Source organism: Pan paniscus, chromosome 11 (genome assembly GCF_029289425.2).
Source record: "Pan paniscus chromosome 11, NHGRI_mPanPan1-v2.0_pri, whole genome shotgun sequence".
Lineage (NCBI taxonomy): Eukaryota > Metazoa > Chordata > Mammalia > Primates > Hominidae > Pan > Pan paniscus.
The window spans coordinates 1,762,747-1,784,884 of NC_073260.2; the positions used below are offsets into that span (position 1 = coordinate 1,762,747).

General features: G+C 56.2%; 2 protein-coding genes across 11 annotated transcripts in view; both read left to right on the plus strand.

The window, feature by feature from the left end:
- The first annotated feature begins 561 nt into the window (after nt 1–561).
- On the plus strand, nt 562–15,215 carry ZMYND19 (zinc finger MYND-type containing 19). 3 transcript variants are annotated; one of them, XM_063594074.1, is made up of 7 exons: nt 578–861; nt 1,389–1,683; nt 2,369–2,428; nt 3,263–3,369; nt 3,978–4,118; nt 14,131–14,311; nt 14,608–15,215. In XM_063594074.1, exons 2-7 carry the CDS (start codon nt 1,450–1,452, stop codon nt 14,749–14,751), a joined length of 867 nt encoding a protein of 288 aa, XP_063450144.1. In that variant the 5' UTR covers nt 578–861; nt 1,389–1,449; the 3' UTR covers nt 14,752–15,215. The 3 variants fall into 3 exon arrangements, with proteins under 3 accessions (XP_034785555.1, XP_063450144.1, XP_034785556.1); XM_034929664.4 differs by lacking the exon at nt 1,389–1,683 and having other exon boundaries at nt 562–861; XM_034929665.3 differs by lacking the exons at nt 578–861; nt 1,389–1,683 and having other exon boundaries at nt 2,387–2,432.
- Nucleotides 15,216–15,365: 150 nt separating this feature from the next.
- DPH7 (diphthamide biosynthesis 7) overlaps nt 15,366–22,138 on the plus strand; it is a 45,536-nt gene continuing 38,763 nt past the window's right edge. For 6 of the 8 annotated variants that reach the window (XM_034929659.4, XM_024930100.5, XM_003817043.7 and 3 more), the window contains exons 1-3: nt 15,366–18,673; nt 19,696–19,829; nt 21,147–21,234. In XM_034929659.4, coding sequence (XP_034785550.2) covers nt 18,347–18,673; nt 19,696–19,829; nt 21,147–21,234 — 549 coding nt within the window. In that variant the 5' untranslated portion in view covers nt 15,366–18,346. The remainder of the gene's footprint in view (nt 18,674–19,695; nt 19,830–21,146; nt 21,235–22,138) is intronic. The other 2 variants (XM_034929662.4, XM_063594072.1) reach the window with 1 other exon arrangement.

Genomic DNA, 22,138 nt, shown 5'->3' on the forward strand with positions numbered 1-22,138 from the left:
CCCCGAGGCTGAAGAGCCGGCGGCTCGGAGAAGGCTGCGCGGGAGGCCGCGCCCTCCGGGTCGCGTGGGCCGGGCGTCCGCTGTCTCTCCAGAAACACCAGCGTCCCGCGGCAACGGCCTCTTCCTAGCCCGCCTCGCCCGCTCCCCGCCCGCCCAGAGGGCCCCGCACGAGCTCCATCCACCTCCTCCTTCCGCGCTCGGGGCCAGGACGGCGGCGGGAAACAGCTTACGGAGGCTACCGCAAGGGAGGCGCAAAGCGGCCGGCTCGCAGAGCTCCACGGACCCGGCGCGAGTCCCCAGCCACACTCCGCACTGCCCCTCTAGGCGCGGCGCCGCTGCCCGCACAAAGCTTCCCGCGAAACTGACGTCGGCGCGCGCAGGCACCGCCCCCGGCCTCGCCCCTCCCCCGCGCTCGCCCCGCTCCCCAGAGCGCCGGCGCACTCGCCCTCCTCCTATTGGTTGCTGCGGCGCGGCGCGCGCCGGTCGGCGCCGTGCGCGCCTAGTGATTGGCCGAGCGGCGGCGGGCCGGGGGGTGTGTCCCGGGCTGCGCCCCGCCCCTCCGCTCCGCTCGCTGTGGTGCGCGCGGTGGCGGTGGCGGCGGCGGCGGCGGCGCGTGGCAGGTCCGGCGGGCGCGAGGCGGCGGCGGAGGCCCGAGCCCGGCCCAGCCTCGTCCCGCCCGGAGCCCGCCTGGCTGCTACCCCGACCCCGGCTCCGGTCCCGTCCTGTCCCGGCGCGCCGCGGCCTCGCCCCGGCCCCCGCCCGGCGCCTCCCGAGGGAGCGGCGCTGCCGGCCGAGAGCGCAGGCCCGGCCATGACCGACTTCAAATTGGGTATCGTGCGGCTCGGCCGGGTGGCCGGGAAGGTGAGCGGCGCGGAGCCCGCGACCCGGCCTGTCTCGCCCGTCCAGGCCTCCGCGCGGGGCCGGGGGCCGGGGCCGGGGGCGGTTGTGCGGGCGGCGGCCGGGGCGGGGGCGCGGAGCCTGGGATGGGCCCCAGCGGGGCGGGGGACGCTGCGCGGGCCCGGCTGCTGGCCCCGCGCGGGTGCAGCTTCCTCTCGCAGGCCGGCGGGCACGCACCCCTCGGCTCTGGGGTGCACCTGGCCACCCTCGGCCCTGCCCTGCCGGAGGTGGAGGCCACGGCCCAGTCCCGAGCCGGGTGCGGAGATGCGTGGCTCGAGCCCGAGCCGCGTTCTCCCGGAGCCCTCCCCGTGGTGTCGGCGATCCGGGGCCTAGCGCGGCGTCCGGGCTGCCGGTGCGGCCACACGGTTTAAACACAGCGCCCTTTGCGAGGCAGCGCCACTTCCACACCTCTCGCCGAGGCGGGTCTGGTGTGGGCTCTTCTGTGCCTCCCAGTTCTCAGCAGGGCTTCAGGCTCGTTTTAACGCTGCCAGGGGTTGGCCACGTTAGGCTGAGCCTCAGACTCGGAGCAGAGAGGAAGAAGCCTGGGCCCTGATGCTGCAGACTCAGGGCCTTCCTCGACTTCTCTTCTTACCTGGCCCCCGCGCTCCACGTTTGAGGCTGAGGATTCCATGGCACCTGTGGGCATTGAGGCTTGGCGGTTTCTCGGAGCCACCTGTGCAGCTGCACCAGCCAGGGTCCTTACCCGGATGGGAGCCCTGTTCCCGTCACCAGCGGCTGCGGCTTTTGGTGGGAGAGAGGAGCCGAGGCAGTGTCAGGCGGCGTCAGGTAAAACAGGTTCAGATCCCAGAAGAAAAACTGCCAAGAGGAAGACTGGCCCGTTCTGGGACCTGTTCCTGTTTCCTGCCCCTGCCGCAAGAGCATAGGCAGGGCCTGCTGGGGAGGAGGCTTTTTTCCACCGGGGAAGGGTGGGCTCTCCAGTCAGGTCGGAGACCAGAGACCCCTTCTAACTCCACCCATGATGGCATTGTCATCCCTTACAGCTTTTCTTTGGAACGTTTCAGATGGACAAAAAGCTAAAAAGGGTAATCAGTGAGTAGCTCAGCTTAATAAACACACCCTAATCAAAACCTTCTGGCTCTTCTGCCTCAGCCCCGGCCCCTCCCTCAGCTCAGTGAAACAGTCTTTGCCTAGGTTTATTGGTGCGTTAAATGTTCAGTGCCACTGTTGGGGTTAGGCCTGCGAGGATGAAGCCTGATACCAGCTCCTCTGGCGCAGACTAAAGTGGGCAGCTGGCTTTTAACCCGTCTGCCTGTGTTTTGGCGTAGACTGCACCACCCCAAACGGTGGAATGAGGCCACCATGTGCTGAGCTGTCTTGGTCTGAAGAGGCCTGTAGTTACTTTCCACTTCACAGGAAAATGCAACAGGCTCCTGCCTGTTCTGGTTATAAGGTTACTGCACCTCACGCAGATCCCAAATGTAATGATTTGAAACATGTGGTTAACTTCCAGACCAAATACACGCTGATCGATGAGCAGGACATCCCGCTGGTGGAGAGCTACTCCTTTGAGGTAGGTAAGCATGGCTGTTCCCTCCCCTGATGCTTGTGGTCAGTGCCCAGGAGGGTCACGAGGAACGAGCTCTCTCCCCTGTGCTGCAAGAGCATGCGGCCCCACAAGTGGACAACTGGTGCTGGCCTGTGAGCCCTGAGCCCTCAGCCCCACTTTGAGCTGTGGCCCTGCAGAACCTGGCTGTTGCTGCCACTGGAGCCCACTGTGGCCCACATGGCCTGGCGACAGTGGTCTTCCTCACTTTCACCCCAGCTGCCAGCTCCTCTTGAAAGCAAATGGAATGTTCTCATGTTTGTGATTGTGTCACGTGGACCATGTCTGTTAGCTCGAAGACCCTGCTCTTTAGAGCTAGCCACCTCTGCTGGGCCTGCCTTAGCAGTCCCTCCTGGCTGCCCAGCTGCCTCCCGTTCTCTGCTCTCATGGGGTCTTCCTGCCTCTTCCCAGCTTCCATTCCTGCCGCTGAGCTTGGCCTCTCTCACCATCCTTTATCTCTGTGCCCCGCACATTCACAGTAGTGACCTCTCCAGGGGGTTCTCTATCTCACTGCACCGTGGGCTTTTTTTAAGGGTAGGAAAATGTATTTGTCTATGTCCATTGTATTTTGCAGAGTTGTTTGTGAGTGTTTCTTGCTCGAATAGACAGAGTGGTGGTGGGCCACGCTGGCCCCTGGGAGCCATGTGCCTGTGGGAAGCTCTGCACTCCCCAGGGTCTCAGGGACAGGGCTGGCATTTGTCCCTCTGGCTTGCTTGTTTCACTTGGTTTTTCTAAGAGGGAATTGAAGTGTTGCTGAGAATTGGAGGTTTTTTAACGGCTCTTTCCCTTGTTCCTTCTCAGGCCCGAATGGAAGTGGATGCAGATGGAAATGGTGCTAAGATATTTGCCTATGCCTTTGACAAGAACCGAGGAAGGGGCTCTGGGAGACTCCTTCATGAGCTGCTGTGGTGGGTGTTTCCAAGCTGTCTCTGCCCCCCGCCACTGGGCTCCTGGGTGAGCTCCGATGGCACAGGGCGCCTGGAGCCCCCTGCCCCGCTGAAGCCCTGCCTTGCCTTCCCTGAATCTCGCAGTTATTTTTGTGTCCTTCACCACTAACCCAAAGGAACGAATGATTTGTATGTTACACTTCAAACACCAAGTGGACTTTCTGCTGGGAGCTTGCCCAGGACTGGCAGCCTCTGGAGGGACGGTGGTTGCTCCCCTTGCTGGGTTTTGCCGAGCCCCCCGGTGTGCATGGTAGGGACCACTCAGATGGGGAGCTGTCTCGAGGCCATCTGCTCAGGTGGTTTTGCGTTCCAGCTTTGGCTGTCTGTGCTCTGAAGTCCAGGGGCCGGGTCCTCCCTGTGTCCCTGTCCTGTTTGGGCCACAGATCAGGTGCTTGGGTTTCTCTCAGCAGCTTCTGCCTGAGGTACCCTCATCCAAAGGACCAGGGGCCCGATCAGATCACATGGCTGACATTTCTTCCTGGAAGGACTTTGGTACCTGACCAGAAATGTCTGTGAGGGTGGGAGGCAGCGATGCAGGGTTAGATGCAGGGTTTGCTGTCTGTTTCTAGGGAGCGGCACCGGGGGGGCGTGGCCCCGGGCTTCCAGGTGGTGCACCTCAACGCTGTGACCGTGGACAATCGCCTGGACAACCTGCAGCTGGTGCCGTGGGGCTGGCGGCCCAAGGCTGAAGAGACCTCCAGCAAGCAGAGGTGGGTTTTCACAGGGCCTGGCGATGCCAGCAGAGGCGCCTTTTGAGGAGGGCCACCGCCAAAGCTCTTGTTTCCAAGAGGGTCTCCTGTTCCTCCTCTGCGCCCTGATGCTTCTGTGTATTTTGGGACTTGCATTGTTTTTCCCCAAAGCGTGGAATCCTCCTTTTCTTCATGGGAGCGGGAAGGATCTTGATGGTGTGTGTTTTTGCATTGCTCCTCTCATAATTGGCTCTGGGAACCTCCCTTTAGCTGGCATGACAGTGGGGAGAAGGGCTGCCTGCTCCAGGGCAGGGCCAGCGTCGGGACTCGGTGTGAGCAGGGCTTCTGCCCCACACCCCGGGAGGCATCAGCCTTCTGTCCTCACGTCAGGATTCCTTCCTTCTCTCCTCACCTCAGGATTCCTTCCTTCTCTCACCTCAGGATTCCTTCCTTCTCTGCTCACCTCAGGATTCTTTCCTTCTCTGCTCACCTCAGGATTCCTTCCTTCTCTGCTCACCTCAGGATTCCTTCCTTCTCTGCTCACCTCAGGATTCCTTCCTTCTCTCACCTCAGGATTCCTTCCTTCTCTTACCTCAGGATTCCTTCCTTCTCTCACCTCGGGATTCCTTCCTTCTCTCACCTCGGGATTCCTTCCTTCTCTCCTCACCTCAGGATTCCTTCCTTCTCTCACCTCAGGATTCCTTCCTTCTCTCCTCACCTCGGGATTCCTTCCTTCTCTGCTCACCTCAGGATTCCTTCCTTCTCTGCTCACCTCAGGATTCCTTCCTTCTCTCCTCACCTCAGGATTCCTTCCTTCTCTCACCTTGGGATTCCTTCCTTCTCTCCTCACCTCGGGATTCCTTCCTTCTCTCCTCACCTCAGGATTCCTTCCTTCTCTCACCTCAGGATTCCTTCCTTCTCTCCTCACCTCAGGATTCCTTCCTTCTCTCACCTCAGGATTCCTTCCTTCTCTGCTCACCTCAGGATTCCTTCCTTCTCTCACCTCAGGATTCCTTCCTTCTCTCACCTCAGGATTCCTTCCTTCTCTCACCTCGGGATTCCTTCCTTCTCTCCTCACCTCAGGATTCCTTCCTTCTCTCACCTTGGGATTCCTTCCTTCTCTCCTCACCTCAGGATTCCTTCCTTCTCTCACCTCAGGATTCCTTCCTTCTCTGCTCACCTCAGGATTCCTTCCTTCTCTGCTCACCTCAGGATTCCTTCCTTCTCTGCTCACCTCAGGATTCCTTCCTTCTCTCACCTCAGGATTCCTTCCTTCTCTCACCTCAGGATTCCTTCCTTCTCTCCTCACCTCAGGATTCCTTCCTTCTCTCACCTCGGGATTCCTTCCTTCTCTCACCTCGGGATTCCTTCCTTCTCTCACCTCAGGATTCCTTCCTTCTCTCACCTCAGGATTCCTTCCTTCTCTCCTCACCTCAGGATTCCTTCCTTCTCTGCTCACCTCAGGATTCCTTCCTTCTCTGCTCACCTCAGGATTCCTTCCTTCTCTCACCTCAGGATTCCTTCCTTCTCTCACCTCAGGATTCCTTCCTTCTCTCACCTCGGGATTCCTTCCTTCTCTCACCTCGGGATTCCTTCCTTCTCTCCTCACCTCAGGATTCCTTCCTTCTCTCACCTCAGGATTCCTTCCTTCTCTCCTCACCTCAGGATTCCTTCCTTCTCTGCTCACCTCAGGATTCCTTCCTTCTCTCACCTCAGGATTCCTTCCTTCTCTCCTCACCTCAGGATTCCTTCCTTCTCTGCTCACCTCAGGATTCCTTCCTTCTCTCCTCACCTCAGGATTCCTTCCTTCTCTCACCTCAGGATTCCTTCCTTCTCTCACCTCGGGATTCCTTCCTTCTCTCACCTCGGGATTCCTTCCTTCTCTGCTCACCTCAGGATTCCTTCCTTCTCTCACCTCAGGATTCCTTCCTTCTCTCACCTCAGGATTCCTTCCTTCTCTCACCTCGGGATTCCTTCCTTCTCTCCTCACCTCAGGATTCCTTCCTTCTCTCACCTTGGGATTCCTTCCTTCTCTCCTCACCTCAGGATTCCTTCCTTCTCTCACCTCAGGATTCCTTCCTTCTCTGCTCACCTCAGGATTCCTTCCTTCTCTGCTCACCTCAGGATTCCTTCCTTCTCTGCTCACCTCAGGATTCCTTCCTTCTCTCACCTCAGGATTCCTTCCTTCTCTCACCTCAGGATTCCTTCCTTCTCTCCTCACCTCAGGATTCCTTCCTTCTCTCACCTCGGGATTCCTTCCTTCTCTCACCTCGGGATTCCTTCCTTCTCTCACCTCAGGATTCCTTCCTTCTCTCACCTCAGGATTCCTTCCTTCTCTCCTCACCTCAGGATTCCTTCCTTCTCTGCTCACCTCAGGATTCCTTCCTTCTCTGCTCACCTCAGGATTCCTTCCTTCTCTCACCTCAGGATTCCTTCCTTCTCTCACCTCAGGATTCCTTCCTTCTCTCACCTCGGGATTCCTTCCTTCTCTCACCTCGGGATTCCTTCCTTCTCTCCTCACCTCAGGATTCCTTCCTTCTCTCACCTCAGGATTCCTTCCTTCTCTCCTCACCTCAGGATTCCTTCCTTCTCTGCTCACCTCAGGATTCCTTCCTTCTCTCACCTCAGGATTCCTTCCTTCTCTCCTCACCTCAGGATTCCTTCCTTCTCTGCTCACCTCAGGATTCCTTCCTTCTCTCCTCACCTCAGGATTCCTTCCTTCTCTCACCTCAGGATTCCTTCCTTCTCTCACCTCGGGATTCCTTCCTTCTCTCACCTCGGGATTCCTTCCTTCTCTGCTCACCTCAGGATTCCTTCCTTCTCTGCTCACCTCAGGATTCCTTCCTTCTCTCCTCACCTCAGGATTCCTTCCTTCTCTCACCTTGGGATTCCTTCCTTCTCTCCTCACCTCGGGATTCCTTCCTTCTCTCCTCACCTCAGGATTCCTTCCTTCTCTGCTCACCTCAGGATTCCTTCCTTCTCTGCTCACCTCAGGATTCCTTCCTTCTCTCACCTCAGGATTCCTTCCTTCTCTCCTCACCTCAGGATTCCTTCCTTCTCTCCTCACCTCAGGATTCCTTCCTTCTCTCACCTCGGGATTCCTTCCTTCTCTCACCTCAGGATTCCTTCCTTCTCTGCTCACCTCAGGATTCCTTCCTTCTCTGCTCACCTCAGGATTCCTTCCTTCTCTCACCTCAGGATTCCTTCCTTCTCTCACCTCAGGATTCCTTCCTTCTCTCCTCACCTCAGGATTCCTTCCTTCTCTCACCTCAGGATTCCTTCCTTCTCTGCTCACCTCAGGATTCCTTCCTTCTCTGCTCACCTCAGGATTCCTTCCTTCTCTCACCTCAGGATTCCTTCCTTCTCTCACCTCAGGATTCCTTCCTTCTCTCACCTCAGGATTCCTTCCTTCTCTCCTCACCTCAGGATTCCTTCCTTCTCTCACCTCAGGATTCCTTCCTTCTCTGCTCACCTCAGGATTCCTTCCTTCTCTGCTCACCTCAGGATTCCTTCCTTCTCTCACCTCAGGATTCCTTCCTTCTCTCCTCACCTCAGGATTCCTTCCTTCTCTCACCTTGGGATTCCTTCCTTCTCTCCTCACCTCAGGATTCCTTCCTTCTCTGCTCACCTCAGGATTCCTTCCTTCTCTCACCTCAGGATTCCTTCCTTCTCTGCTCACGTCAGGATTCCTTCCTTCTCTCCTCACCTCAGGATTCCTTCCTTCTCTCACCTTGGGATTCCTTCCTTCTCTCCTCACCTCGGGATTCCTTCCTTCTCTGCTCACCTCAGGATTCCTTCCTTCTCTGCTCACGTCAGGATTCCTTCCTTCTCTCCTCACCTCGGGATTCCTTCCTTCTCTCCTCACCTCGGGATTCCTTCCTTCTCTGCTCACCTCAGGATTCCTTCCTTCTCTGCTCACCTCAGGATTCCTTCCTTCTCTCACCTCAGGATTCCTTCCTTCTCTGCTCACGTCAGGATTCCTTCCTTCTCTCCTCACCTCGGGATTCCTTCCTTCTCTGCTCACCTCGGGATTCCTTCCTTCTCTCCTCACCTCGGGATTCCTTCCTTCTCTCCTCACCTCGGGATTCCTTCCTTCTCTCCTCACCTCGGGATTCCTTCCTTCTCTGCTCACCTCAGGATTCCTTCCTTCTCTCACCTCAGGATTCCTTCCTTCTCTGCTCACCTCGGGATTCCTTCCTTCTCTCCTCACCTCAGGATTCCTTCCTTCTCTGCTCACCTCAGGATTCCTTCCTTCTCTCACCTCAGGATTCCTTCCTTCTCTGCTCACGTCAGGATTCCTTCCTTCTCTCCTCACCTCAGGATTCCTTCCTTCTCTCACCTTGGGATTCCTTCCTTCTCTCCTCACCTCAGGATTCCTTCCTTCTCTGCTCACCTCAGGATTCCTTCCTTCTCTCACCTCAGGATTCCTTCCTTCTCTCACCTCAGGATTCCTTCCTTCTCTCCTCACCTCAGGATTCCTTCCTTCTCTCACCTCGGGATTCCTTCCTTCTCTCACCTCAGGATTCCTTCCTTCTCTGCTCACCTCAGGATTCCTTCCTTCTCTGCTCACCTCAGGATTCCTTCCTTCTCTCACCTCAGGATTCCTTCCTTCTCTCACCTCAGGATTCCTTCCTTCTCTCCTCACCTCAGGATTCCTTCCTTCTCTCACCTCAGGATTCCTTCCTTCTCTGCTCACCTCAGGATTCCTTCCTTCTCTGCTCACCTCAGGATTCCTTCCTTCTCTCACCTCAGGATTCCTTCCTTCTCTCCTCACCTCAGGATTCCTTCCTTCTCTCACCTTGGGATTCCTTCCTTCTCTCCTCACCTCAGGATTCCTTCCTTCTCTGCTCACCTCAGGATTCCTTCCTTCTCTCACCTCAGGATTCCTTCCTTCTCTGCTCACGTCAGGATTCCTTCCTTCTCTCCTCACCTCAGGATTCCTTCCTTCTCTCACCTTGGGATTCCTTCCTTCTCTCCTCACCTCAGGATTCCTTCCTTCTCTGCTCACCTCAGGATTCCTTCCTTCTCTGCTCACGTCAGGATTCCTTCCTTCTCTCCTCACCTCGGGATTCCTTCCTTCTCTCCTCACCTCAGGATTCCTTCCTTCTCTGCTCACCTCAGGATTCCTTCCTTCTCTGCTCACCTCAGGATTCCTTCCTTCTCTCACCTCAGGATTCCTTCCTTCTCTCACCTCAGGATTCCTTCCTTCTCTCCTCACCTCGGGATTCCTTCCTTCTCTGCTCACCTCGGGATTCCTTCCTTCTCTGCTCACCTCGGGATTCCTTCCTTCTCTCCTCACCTCGGGATTCCTTCCTTCTCTCCTCACCTCGGGATTCCTTCCTTCTCTCCTCACCTCAGGATTCCTTCCTTCTCTGCTCACCTCAGGATTCCTTCCTTCTCTCACCTCAGGATTCCTTCCTTCTCTGCTCACCTCGGGATTCCTTCCTTCTCTCCTCACCTCAGGATTCCTTCCTTCTCTGCTCACCTCAGGATTCCTTCCTTCTCTCACCTCAGGATTCCTTCCTTCTCTGCTCACGTCAGGATTCCTTCCTTCTCTCCTCACCTCAGGATTCCTTCCTTCTCTCACCTTGGGATTCCTTCCTTCTCTCCTCACCTCAGGATTCCTTCCTTCTCTGCTCACCTCAGGATTCCTTCCTTCTCTCACCTCAGGATTCCTTCCTTCTCTGCTCACGTCAGGATTCCTTCCTTCTCTCCTCACCTCAGGATTCCTTCCTTCTCTCACCTTGGGATTCCTTCCTTCTCTCCTCACCTCAGGATTCCTTCCTTCTCTCACCTCGGGATTCCTTCCTTCTCTCACCTCAGGATTCCTTCCTTCTCTCACCTTGGGATTCCTTCCTTCTCTCCTCACCTCAGGATTCCTTCCTTCTCTCACCTCGGGATTCCTTCCTTCTCTCCTCACCTCAGGATTCCTTCCTTCTCTGCTCACCTCAGGATTCCTTCCTTCTCTCACCTCAGGATTCCTTCCTTCTCTGCTCACGTCAGGATTCCTTCCTTCTCTCCTCACCTCGGGATTCCTTCCTTCTCTCCTCACCTCGGGATTCCTTCCTTCTCTCCTCACCTCGGGATTCCTTCCTTCTCTCCTCACCTCGGGATTCCTTCCTTCTCTGCTCACCTCAGGATTCCTTCCTTCTCTGCTCACCTCAGGATTCCTTCCTTCTCTCACCTCAGGATTCCTTCCTTCTCTGCTCACGTCAGGATTCCTTCCTTCTCTCCTCACCTCGGGATTCCTTCCTTCTCTCCTCACCTCGGGATTCCTTCCTTCTCTGCTCACCTCAGGATTCCTTCCTTCTCTCACCTCAGGATTCCTTCCTTCTCTCACCTCGGGATTCCTTCCTTCTCTGCTCACCTCGGGATTCCTTCCTTCTCTCCTCACCTCGGGATTCCTTCCTTCTCTCCTCACCTCAGGATTCCTTCCTTCTCTCACCTCGGGATTCCTTCCTTCTCTCACCTCGGGATTCCTTCCTTCTCTCCTCACCTCGGGATTCCTTCCTTCTCTCACCTCGGGATTCCTTCCTTCTCTCACCTCGGGATTCCTTCCTTCTCTCCTCACCTCAGGATTCCTTCCTTCTCTCCTCACCTCGGGATTCCTTCCTTCTCTCCTCACCTCAGGATTCCTTCCTTCTCTCCTCACCTCAGGATTCCTTCCTTCTCTCACCTCAGGATTCCTTCCTTCTCTCCTCACCTCAGGATTCCTTCCTTCTCTCACCTCGGGATTCCTTCCTTCTCTCCTCACCTCGGGATTCCTTCCTTCTCTCACCTCGGTATTCCTTCCTTCTCTCACCTCGGGATTCCTTCCTTCTCTCCTCACCTCAGGATTCCTTCCTTCTCTCCTCACCTCAGGATTCCTTCCTTCTCTCACCTCGGGATTCCTTCCTTCTCTCCTCACCTCAGGATTCCTTCCTTCTCTCCTCACCTCAGGATTCCTTTCTGTGCACACAGATGGGTCTTTTTGTCGTGTTCTTTTGCTAAACAGTTTTCCTTAAGCAAAGGTTTAAAGCGGAGAATGGTTCAGGGCTCAGCCCTCGGCCCCCGACCTGCCTGTGATCCTGAAAGCAGTGCTTTGCATGGGCTTCCCACCTGCGAGGGCTGTTCCTGCTGGCCCTAGAACCAGCCAGTCTGTGAACTTCATGGAGCCCTTGGGAAGAGCCAAGGGACCAGCAGGATAGGGGTTGGGAGCCCAGTTGAGCCAGGGAGTCCCCAGCCACACACGCTTCACTGACATGTTCCTCTGGCGCCCTGGGGCTTCTGGGCACGTCCTCAAGCCTCTGGGCAGCCTTTCCTGGTGCAGGCAGTGCGAACTGCCCTAGCAGATGGTTGTCAGCAACGCTGGTAAGGTTTAGTGTTTCGGGCTTGGTGATGGTTGGTGGCTGTGGGTAGAATCTTTGCAGTTGTCACCTCAGAGTCATGCCAGAGCCCTGGGCAGCCGAGGTGGAAACAGTGGGAGCACCTGACACACTGGTTGGTGATGTGGGGACAGTCCCCAGGCCTCCAAAATGCCACTCCCAAACTGCTGTTCCTGCCACCCTGGAGGGAGTCCTGCAAATCCCCCCCCATCCCTTCCTCACTGGGCCTCTCAGGACGAAGGCAGAGCCTGAAGTGTCTTTCGTTCTTGTTGGGCTGGTGTTTTTTTTTCCCTGCTCTGTTTATTTCATTAAATTAATTAATTTTACAGATGGGTCTCACTATGTTGCCCAGGCTGTTCTTGAATTCCTGGCTTCAGGGAATCCTCCTGCCTCAGCATTTTTTTTTTTTTTTTTTTTTTTGAGATGGAGTCTGGCTCTGTTGCCTAGGCTGGAGTAGCGTGACCTTGGCTCGCTGTAGCTTCTGCCTGCCCAGTTCAAGCAGTTCTGCCTCAGTCTTCCTAGTAGCTGGGGTTACAGGTGCCCACCACCACGCCTGGCTAATTTTTGTATTTTTAGTAGAGGTGGGATTTTGCCATGTTGGCCAGGCTGGTCTTGAACTCCTGACCTCAGGTGATCCGCCTGCCTCAGCCTCCCAAAGTGCTGGGATTACAGGCGTGAGCCACCACGCCTGGCCCCGCTTCAGCCTCTTGAGTAGCTGGGATTACGGGTGTGCACCACCACGCCCGGTCCCTGCTCTAATATTAGAGTTTTGACCCTCCTCATACTGCTTGTGAGTGAAGCCAGGCCTCTTATGATTGTTGAATGGGGTTTTTATTCTTTCGGGGATTATGTTAGTTGGAACTTTGGGTTGCAAGAAACAGAAACAAAGGTCAATTTGGCTGAAACAAAAATAGGGTACATTTTGGTATCCTGACTGAAATGTGGAGAGCCAGGGATGCTGCTGCCTCCAGCTCAGCACCCCCACTCCCGGCTCCTCTCTGGGAGGCGGCATGGGCACTACCTAGCACTTGTGGACTGAAGCAGGCACCCTGTTCTAGTGGTGTCTGGGGAAGCCCTGGGATGAACTGTAGTTAGCTTGCTTTGAATCACTTTTCTACATGAAAAGGGAAGGGGAAGGGGAAGGCGTGCGTGGCAGGCAGAGCAGCATCTGTAGCATCTCCTCCTGCATTGTCCCACATTGATACATGCTCAGTGTTGATGCTGGGATGGGCCCTTCCCAACTCCACAAGTTTCGCCCGCTGCTCACCACTCCACCTGGCAATGCCTTCTGTCCCTGCCATGGTGCGGGTCATTTCAGCCGGTTCTCAACAAGACTCAGGGTCCGGCCAGCCTGTGACTGAATGTTACCTTGAATCCTCTCAGCACCCTTTATAATCAGGAGAGGAGATAACTGCCGTTAAGAACAGCCGTTTGGAAAGGGGGTGTTGGGCTGATGCTCCTGGTCAGCCCATTCTCTGTGGGCACGGCAGGACGAGTTGCGCTGGGGCTGCTGCCTTACACAACCCCCTGCTGCAGGAGGTGGGCCTGGGGTGGCTCAGGACTGATCAGGCTCAGCCATCTTTGGTTTGCCAACATGGGGTTTTAGAACCCAGCAGGTGTTGGGCCTCTTGTGCTGGGTCAGCACCCCAGGCCCCGAGCAGAAGTCAGCTGGTCAGTGTGGGCCTGACATCCTGTCTGGCCGGGTGCTGTGTGTCCGTCTGGATCCCGGTCTGTGGCCTCCTGTGATCCGGCTCTTTGTGGTGGGGTCACCCTGTCTTTGTTGACTGGCTGGGTGCTGTGCGTCCGTCTGGATCCCAGTCTGTGGCCTCCCTGTGGTCCGGCTCTTTGTGGTGGGGTCACCCTGTCTTTGTCAGGCCTGGGCTATTGCTTTGCTTTCCTGGCACTGTGTCAGCTCAGCCCCCACAAAAGGGGCCTCTTGGCAAAGGGGTGTTTTCCTCTTCTGTCTTCAGAAGCCAGCAGTGTCTGAAACTTGCCTCTGTCTGGTGGGACCTCACCAACATCTTCCCATGTCCTGATCCTTCCCCGTTTTAACCAAGTCTCCTCAGGGTCTGGCTTCGGAGAACGGGGTTGGTGGGGTGGTTTATGCAGCTTCTTTACTCCGTGATGCAGCAGGGCTGGGGCTGCCCACGCTTGCCTCTGAGCAGCCAGTGCTCGCTCCAGGGCCTGTTCTGTACAGCACATGCCTTTGAGGCTCCGTTCTTGGTAGAACTCTCCTGTTGTAGGCATCTGGCCTACTCAAGCAGGAGGAGTTTTTAGACGGACGTAGGGCAGCTCCCGGTATGGAAGGGGAAGTGGACCGACGGGGCAGTAATGGGCACCTCTGCAGGTCAAGGGCAAGGAGAGGGGCCGCCTCGCTTTGCACAGGGGCCTGACCTGGGCCCTGTCTCCTGCCTACTGTGTGCCTGTCAGTCCCAGGTGCTGGGGAGAGGGTGATAGATGAGGCCGTGCTTATGGGTTAGTGGGAAGACGAGACACAATATTTACTGTCAGGTGGTGAAAAGCACATGCAGCAGGGATGGGCCAAAGGAGACTCAAACTCGGGCTGGGTGTCCTGGGCAGGATGGCACTCTATGGAGTCATTGCATCGTCTGCCGTGTGCTGGCCCCGTTTGGCCAGAGTGCACTGAAGTGTCTGCTTCTTTCTTTAAGGGAGCAAAGCTTGTATTGGCTTGCAATTCAGCAGCTGCCTACAGACCCTATAGAAGAACAGTTTCCTGTCCTAAATGTGACCCGGTATTATAATGCCAACGGGGATGTAGTGGAAGAGGAGGAGAACTCTTGCACCTACTACGAGTGCCACTACCCTCCCTGCACAGTGATTGAGAAGCAGGTGGGTGTGCTGCAGTGCGGCCGCGTCCCTGGCACCTCTGCCCTGTAGCCCAGCCTTGGTTTGGGATCTTGCCCTCCACCACGGGGTCCCATTCCCCAGAGACCGCTTAGCACCTCTTGGGCTTTTCCACCAGAGTGGTCTCCCTTTGCCCTTGTGCTGGCCTGACCAGGGCCCAGGCCCTCCAGCCTTGGTACGTGGTGTTTTGCTGGGTCCGTCAGATTGTCCGTAAGACGCAGTCTTTGCCCCACACTGCGTCCCAGGCATGATGGTGAAGCCACAGGTGTTCTGTATTTCAGCTCCGGGAGTTCAACATCTGTGGGCGCTGCCAGGTGGCCCGGTACTGCGGCTCCCAGTGCCAGCAGAAGGACTGGCCAGCCCACAAGAAGCACTGTCGGGAGAGGAAGCGTCCCTTCCAGCATGAGCTTGAGCCAGAGCGATGACGGGCAGGGGAGCCGCACATACTCACAGCCCCCGGGCTCTACCCTGGGCACAGCAGAGACAGACTGGTGGTTGAACCTGGAGGTGCCAAAAAAGCCAGCTGCGGGCCCAGGACAGCTGCCGTGAGACTCCCGATGTCACAGGCAGTCTGTGTGGTTACAGCGCCCCTCAGTGTTCATCTCCAGCAGAGACAACGGAGGAGGCTCCCACCAGGACGGTTCTCATTATTTATATGTTAATATGTTTGTAAACTCATGTACAGTTTTTTTTGGGGGGGAGGCAATGGGAAGGGTAGAAATTACAAATAGAATCATTTGCTGTAATCCTCAAATGGCAAACGGTCAGGCCACGTGACTAAAAACTGTCCTGTTGCCAAAGCTTCTCCCCTGGGCCGCCGGGAGCCCCATGGAGCGCGGCCTGCACGGGAGTTGTGTCCACAAAGGCAAAGTAAAGGGGTGGAATCATCCGGCCTCTCGGACATTCTCTGCTCCGCCTCCCTCTTGTGCTGCTTAGGGTGAGGTCATTTTGAGTGGAGCCGAGTCCTTGTGGGTGAGGGCAGGAGGACCCTTGTTCCTGGTGGGCCCTTCTGAGGAGCGGGTGAGCTCAGACCTTCCTGAGTCCAGCAGGGAGTATGAGTGAGACTCTGTCCTTGTCTTGCGGCAGGAGTGGTGGGGTTGCTAAGTCAGCTGCCCACTGTTTTATGGGGAGTAGGATGCTCTCGCCCCTGACATTGGTTAGTTCTTGCCTGATTTATGCATGAAGTGGCTGGGAGCTCAGCAGTGACAGCTTCTGCCCAGAAGAATCCACAGGGCATGTTCAGCAGGCCTGCTGCAGATGGTGGAGGGGGCTGGCTAGCCAGGGTGAGGTGAGGGTCTCACTTCTCCGTCCGTCTGCAGGGCTGTGGTTTCCAGGATAGCCCTCCCTCTCCTTGGGGAGCCCCAGGTGTCTGGGGCTGGTCAGCATCTTGTACCCATAGAGCTGCCCCAGGGAAACATGCCAGGCTGCGTGGCTGGGATCCTGCCTGTCTCCAGGTGCGCCCAGCCAGAGGCCTTGCTTCTTGGGAGCTGGAAGCCTGGCCAGTCCGACTCTGACCTGTCTGGTCTGGTCCGGTCCGACCCTGTGTTGGTCCCGCAGGTTGCTGCTACACTTTCCCTTCTTGAAGCTCCACTGCCATGTTCCAGGACACCCTGTGTGTTCTCATTGCTGCCCCTGGCTGGGCTGGCTTTTGTCTGTAAGCAAAACTTCCAGTAGCTTTTCTGGCAGTACCCTGGGGGCTCCTGAAGAACAGGACTGCTGAAAATGGGTGATAGCAACAAACTCCGCAGGATTTCCTGGAGCTTAGAGAACTGCATGTGCCCACATCAGGCCCTGAGAAGCCCCCTTAGCTGCTGCAAAGGTCAGGGACATTTTTTGCTGAGTAGGTGAAAGCTGCCAGGGAGGGGGACATATGTGTCCCTAGAGATGGCGGGTCAGCAGGTTGGGGTTTGGGGCAGTCTTCAGGCCTGGAGCCCCAAGTGCCCTCAGGCAGCCTGCTTTCAGATAGAGTCTGCGGATGAGCACGGAGTGCAGGGGTCCCCTTTGCCTGCATCCAGGGGTGTGGCCATGTTACCCCTGACCAGCAGGGCTGCCTTGTTTGGCAGTCATTCATCAGAAAAGTGCACTGAAAGAAGCGCCCAGGGCCTCCCACCTGTGAGAGACCACGCTGGGGAAGGGGGCGGTGCAGGTTCTAGGTTTGCATGTGGCAGCTCCTCCAGGCCTCACCCCAGCAGGTGGCACCGTGAGGGTGGGATGGGCCCCACCACTGCTTCCCTCTCACCTGATACCCAATCCTCTGGTCATCTTTCCCGTTCCGTGGCCCCGACTTCCTGGTCTTCGTAGCCAGGTATCTAAGACATTCTATGAGGACATCCAGATGGCTGCAATGTGGGGCTGCTTCTAAAGCTGGTTTGGAGTGTGGGGCGTTGGGATGGGCACCTGGTCACTCTCCCTCCCCCGTAGAGGTGTGTGGTCAAGGCCCTTTTGGAATGCCCTGCTGCCTTCCTGGCCAGCCTTTTCTGCGCCTCTGTCTCTGCGGTGGTCTGAGCTGTTGGCTCTCTGCCATGTCTTTAGCCACAGCCCTGCTTGAAGCCCTGAGGCTGAATACCCAGGCACCCGTATATTTCAGTCAAGTCCGCCTTAGCTTCCTGGAGCTGCCGCAACAAAGCAGCGCGAGCTGTGCAGCCTGAAGCAGCAGGAATTCACAGTCTAGGCTCTGGAGGCCGGAGTCTCAGATGAAGGCGCAGGCAAGGGCCCTCAGGTGCGGACGCCTCCTCCCTGCCAGGGGCCTTGCCTGCCTCCCTGTGGTCTGCACAGCAATGGCCCTGCAAGTCTTCTGCATCAGCTTTCCCTTCTGCGGACTCCTGCTCCTCTGGGTCAGGGCCCACGCCTGCTGCTTCTGAGAGCCGCTGTTTGTTAAGGATGCTCTCTGAGGTGCCGGGGTCTTCAGTCCATTGTTTTTTGGGGGGCACAGTTCAACCTGTAACGGCCCGAGGGGTTCTTCCTGCCCGCTGCACACATTCAGACCGTGGATTGCAATAAAGAAAAGAAGTTTAGGGCCGGATGCCGTGGCTCACACCTGTAATCCCAGCACTTTGGGAGGCCGAGGCGGGTGGATCACGAGGTCAGAAGATCGAGACCATCCTGGCTAACACGGTGAAACCCCGTCTCTACTAAAAATACAAAAAATTAGCTGGGCGTGGTGATGCGCGCCTGTAGTCCCAGCTACTCAGGAGGCTGAGGCAGGAGAACGGCTTAAACCCGGGAGGCGGAGCTTGCAGTGAACTGAGATCGCGCCACTGCACTCCAGCCTGGGTGACAGAGCAAGACTCCGTCTCAAAAAAAAAAAAAAAAAATTAATAGACACGGGCCGGCCAGGCCACATGTGAGATGGAGTTCGTCCTCAGATCATCTTGTCCAAAGCTCCTAGGTTAGGGGTTTTTTTTCAAAGGCAGTTTTGGGGGAGGGGGGCGGCGGCCAGGCGACTGGTGCTGATAATCATAGGGGTCGGAGCCGTCCACCTGCTGAGCCGCTTCTGGGGGGTCCTGATGCAGCCACGGGTGTCAGACAAGCAAAGACCCTGGAAGGCGGTCTCTGAGGGGCAGCTCTGCCATGGCGGGTTCACAGGAGGCAGGCAGAGCGCGCCTGCGGCCTCGGGGTGCTGGGCTTAGTGGGGCGCGGGCTCCTCATCAGCTTTACGAAGGCGTTGATTCCGGGGCAAGGCCTGTCATGGAAACTGCAGCCTAAATGTTAAGTCAGCGCGGCCCGATGGCCCAGGAGTAACCGGGAGGGCGCCACGGGGTGCGCTAGCGCAGCTCGCTGTTGGGGTTTTTCTCAGTGATAGAAATTTTGCAAAGGCGGCTTCAAACCTACGGCTCTGTCACTAACTTGCCGTCTCCAAACCTGCTTTGTGGAGGAGCGGATTTCCTGAAGCCTTCGGTCTCTACGGCCCCGCAGGGAGCAGCGCGTCTGGCGCCTGAAGCCCGCCGCGGTCAGCCGGCCGGCAGGGGGCGTGGGAGCCTGGCTTCCCAGGGGCGTCCACGGAGGCCAAGGCCCGGCCGGATGTCCCGCCCCGGCACCCCGGAAGGAGTCGCGAGAGAGGCGGCCCGCGCTGACAGTGTCCCTGGGGCTCCGCGCTCGTCCGGCCGGCCCCGGCCTCGCCGCCCCGCGCAGTACCCAGCCCGGCCCCGCCGACCCGCCTCTACTGCCGGCTCCGCGCCCTTCCCCGAGGGCTGGACGATGGGCTGTTTCGCCCTGCAAACGGTGGACACCGAGCTGACGGCGGACTCGGTGGAGTGGTGCCCGCTGCAAGGCTGCAGGCACCTGCTGGCGTGCGGGACCTACCAGCTGCGGCGGCCGGAGGACCGGCCTGCCGGCCCCCAGAACAAGGTGCGCGCGCCGCGGCTTCGGGAGGGGAGGGCGGGGCCGGCCACGAGGTTGAGGCCGAAAGGCGCACCGAATCGCCCAGCAGATGAAGAGGGGATATTGGCCCTTTGGCCAGGAGGTAGGCTGGAAACAGTTTAGAATCTTTTTTTAAAAATTGTTCTCGGCCGGGCGCAGTGGCTCACGCCTGTAATCCCAGCACTTTGGGAGGCCGAGGCGGGCGGATCACGAGGTCAGGAGATCGAGACCATCCTGGCTAACATGGTGAAACCCCGTCTCTACTAAAAAAATACAAAACAATTAGCCGGGCGTGGTGGCGGCGCCTGTAGTCCCAGCCACTCGGGAGGCTGAGGCAGGAGAATGGCGTGAACCCGCGAGGCAGAGCTTGCAGTGAGCCGAGATCGCGCCACTGCACTCCAGCCTGGGCGATACAGCAAGACTACATCTCAAAAAAAAAGAAATTACTTTTTTCTGAGACAAGGTCTTGCACTGTCACCCAGGCTGGAGTGCAGCCTCGGACTCCAGGGCTCAGGGCATCCTCCCGCCTCAACCCCCTGAGTAGCTGGCACCACAGGCACGCGCCACTGCCCCCGGCCAACTTTAAAATCTTGAGAGCAGAACGTCTTCTATATACAGGTGTGGCCCAAGCTAATGGGTGGAATCTACAGTGAAGAGAAAGTGGGAATTATATCTTAACTTCTGGTGGGTACATATTAGGATCCAAATTGGGCACTGGAACAACAGGCGTAAGTCAGGACTGTCCCAGGCATACTGGGTTCTGTGGTTACCCTAGCCATAGCTGCTCCCTGTTGGCCGGTTTAGAAGGAGCCTTCTCTACTGGGTCCAGGAGTGTTCACCTACTCATTAATAGACGTTTCTCCAGCTCAGAAAACCAGAGGTTCTCCTTCCAGGCAGAATTCCACTCCTTTAGTCATGGCAAACCTTTGAGTTCCTTGGATCCCTTTTCCCATCCTTTGGGTTCCTTCGTGTCTTGGGATAATCAGAGACTACCTCTGCATTTTTTGTAGGGTGGAATGGAAGTTAAGGAGCCTCAGGTCCGTTTAGGCCGTCTCTTCCTGTACAGTTTCAATGACAACAACTCTATTCACCCTCTGGTCGAGGTCCAAAGAAAAGATACTTCTGCGATCCTGGACATGAAATGGTATAACTGTGATAATCCCACTGGGTGTAGAATTTGTCATGAGTAGCAATCAGGGAAGCCTGATGCCTGATGCCTTCAACAAGACAGGCATTGCATCTCAACTTTGGATTTGTTTCTTTGCTGTCCCACCTATCTTCCACCTGGGGAGTGCTTTACCTGGGGCTTATTTCCTTTGTCATGTTCCAGCCGGGGAAGTGATGGGAGTTTTCTGACTTCATAACCTGGGGCGTCTTTTGTTTGAGAACACAGTTGTAGGCTCTAGCCCACTTTTGGAGCTGAGATTTAAATGCAGTGGTGTGTGGCATAATTATGTTTTGGTCAACAATGCAGCACGTATACCATGGTGGTGCCTTAACGTAATGGAGATGCCCTATACAGGTGTACCACTTTTTATCCTTTTTAATTTTTTTTTTTTTTTTTTTTTTTTGAGGCAGGGTCTTGTTCCGTTGCCCAGGCTGGAATGCAGTCACGTGATCATAGCTCACTGCAGCCTTGAACTCCTGGGCTCAAGCAATTCTCCGTCTCAGCCTCTCGAGTAGCTGAGACTTCAGACTTCAGGTAGATGCCACCATGCCTCTTTTTTTTTTTTTTTTGAGACGGAGTCTCGCTCTGTCGCCCGGGCTGGAGTGCAGTGGCGCGGTCTCGGCTCACTGCAAGCTCCACCTCCTGAGTTCACGCCATTCTGCTGCGTCAGCCTCCCTAAGAGCTGGGTCTACAGGCGCCCGCCACCACACCCGGCTAATTTTTTTTGTATTTTTAGTAGAGACGTGGTTTCACCATGTTAGCCAGGATGGTCTTGATCTCCTGACCTCGTGATCCACCCGCCTCAGCCTCCCAAAGTGCTGGGATTACAGGCGTGAGCCACGACGCCTGGCCTTACCACACCTCATTTTTGTTTGTTTGTTAGTTTGTAGAAACAGGGTCTTGCTATGTTGCTCAGGCTGGTTTCGAACTCCTTACCTCAAGTCATCCTCCTACCTCAGCTTCCCAAAGTGTTGGGGTTACAAGTGTGAGCCACCATGCCCGGCCACCTGTTTTTTATCCTTTATATTGTATTCTTACTGTATCTTTTCTATGTTTACATATACAACCACTTCCTGTTGTGTCACACTTGCCTGCAGTAACATGCTGTAAGGTTTGTGGCATAGGAGCAGTGGGCCATACCATATAGTCAAGGTGTGTAGTAGGATGTCCCGGCTGGGTTTGCGTGGACTGCAGCCCCGTTGTTAAGGGAAGCGTGACTGTGGTTACCGGGACGCACAGTGCACGCCTGTGCTCCGGGCACATTGGTGTGCTTATGGTGGGCCCTCTCCTCAGGTGTCACATCCCGGTGGCTGGACATGCCCTCTTGGGCTTGGCAGATGCCAGTGGATCCATACAACTGCTCCGCCTGGTGGAATCTGAGGTCAGTGACTTGCACTTGTTCTGTGGGGCAGAAGGGACCTGAATAGAGAGGGTTGGGGAGGAGGCTGTGCTGATACAGACATTTTTCTAAAACGATCTCTCTTCAATGGTGAGCTATATATAAACGTTCTAAGATAATGTGGAGTCTATTTTTAAGTTGTATTGCATTCTACATCCAACTCCAAGAGGAAGTCACCTCATGTGTCACCAGCAGAAGGGCTGAAGTGACAGGATGTTCATTGACCTCTCAGTGGATCTGAAAGTTCTCTAAGGAGAGCCTGGGCAAGCATTCTTAGGTTGATGCTGGGGCCCAGAGTAGCAGTGAGCGTCCTGTGTGAAGATGGCATTTCTCACTGATTATTGGAAAAGCACATGAGTCCTGTGTGAATTTTTCCAAGTTTCTCACAGTGCTCCGGAGCCATGCATTAACAAAGTGACTTCATCTGATAGCTGTTGGGGAGGAGAACGGGGATGTCCCGTAGTGGGGTGATGTAAACAGCCTGAAACCATGCCCTCACTCGGATGCAGATGCTGCAGGCGGGGCTGGGCCAACCAAGGGCCTGTGTAGGAAAGGGCCTTGCTTAAGGCAGCTTAGAGCAGTTGCCCTGTCTTAGAAAGGAGGGAAAGAGCAGCCACAGGAAAGCTGTGGGCCCAAGGGAGGAGTGCATGAACCCAGGAAAGGGCTTTGGTACAGCAGCCTGCTGGGAGCCAGGGATGGAGTTAAGCACTGGCCAGGCTGTTTAGGAAATGAAATTTATATAGATCTGCATAAAGAGCCACCACGTTCTCATGGCTGCTCGCGGCTTCTGAAGTGGAAACCAGAGGAGTTTCCCCATCGTCTGTGTCTCGGGAGGCGAGTGTTCCAGCGGCCCTGGAGGCCTGGGGTGGGAAACTGCGTGTGCCAC

Bases quoted from the DNA above. Each gene is read 5' to 3' on its own strand.
- ZMYND19 (XM_063594074.1), top strand. From the start codon at position 1,450: ATGCTGCAGACTCAGGGCCTTCCTCGACTTCTCTTCTTACCTGGCCCC. The intron at 1,684-2,368 runs GTAAAACAGGTT...GTTAACTTCCAG, and splicing joins GCAGTGTCAGGCGGCGTCAG to ACCAAATACACGCTGATCGA. The intron at 3,370-3,977 runs GTGGGTGTTTCC...GTCTGTTTCTAG, and splicing joins CTCCTTCATGAGCTGCTGTG to GGAGCGGCACCGGGGGGGCG.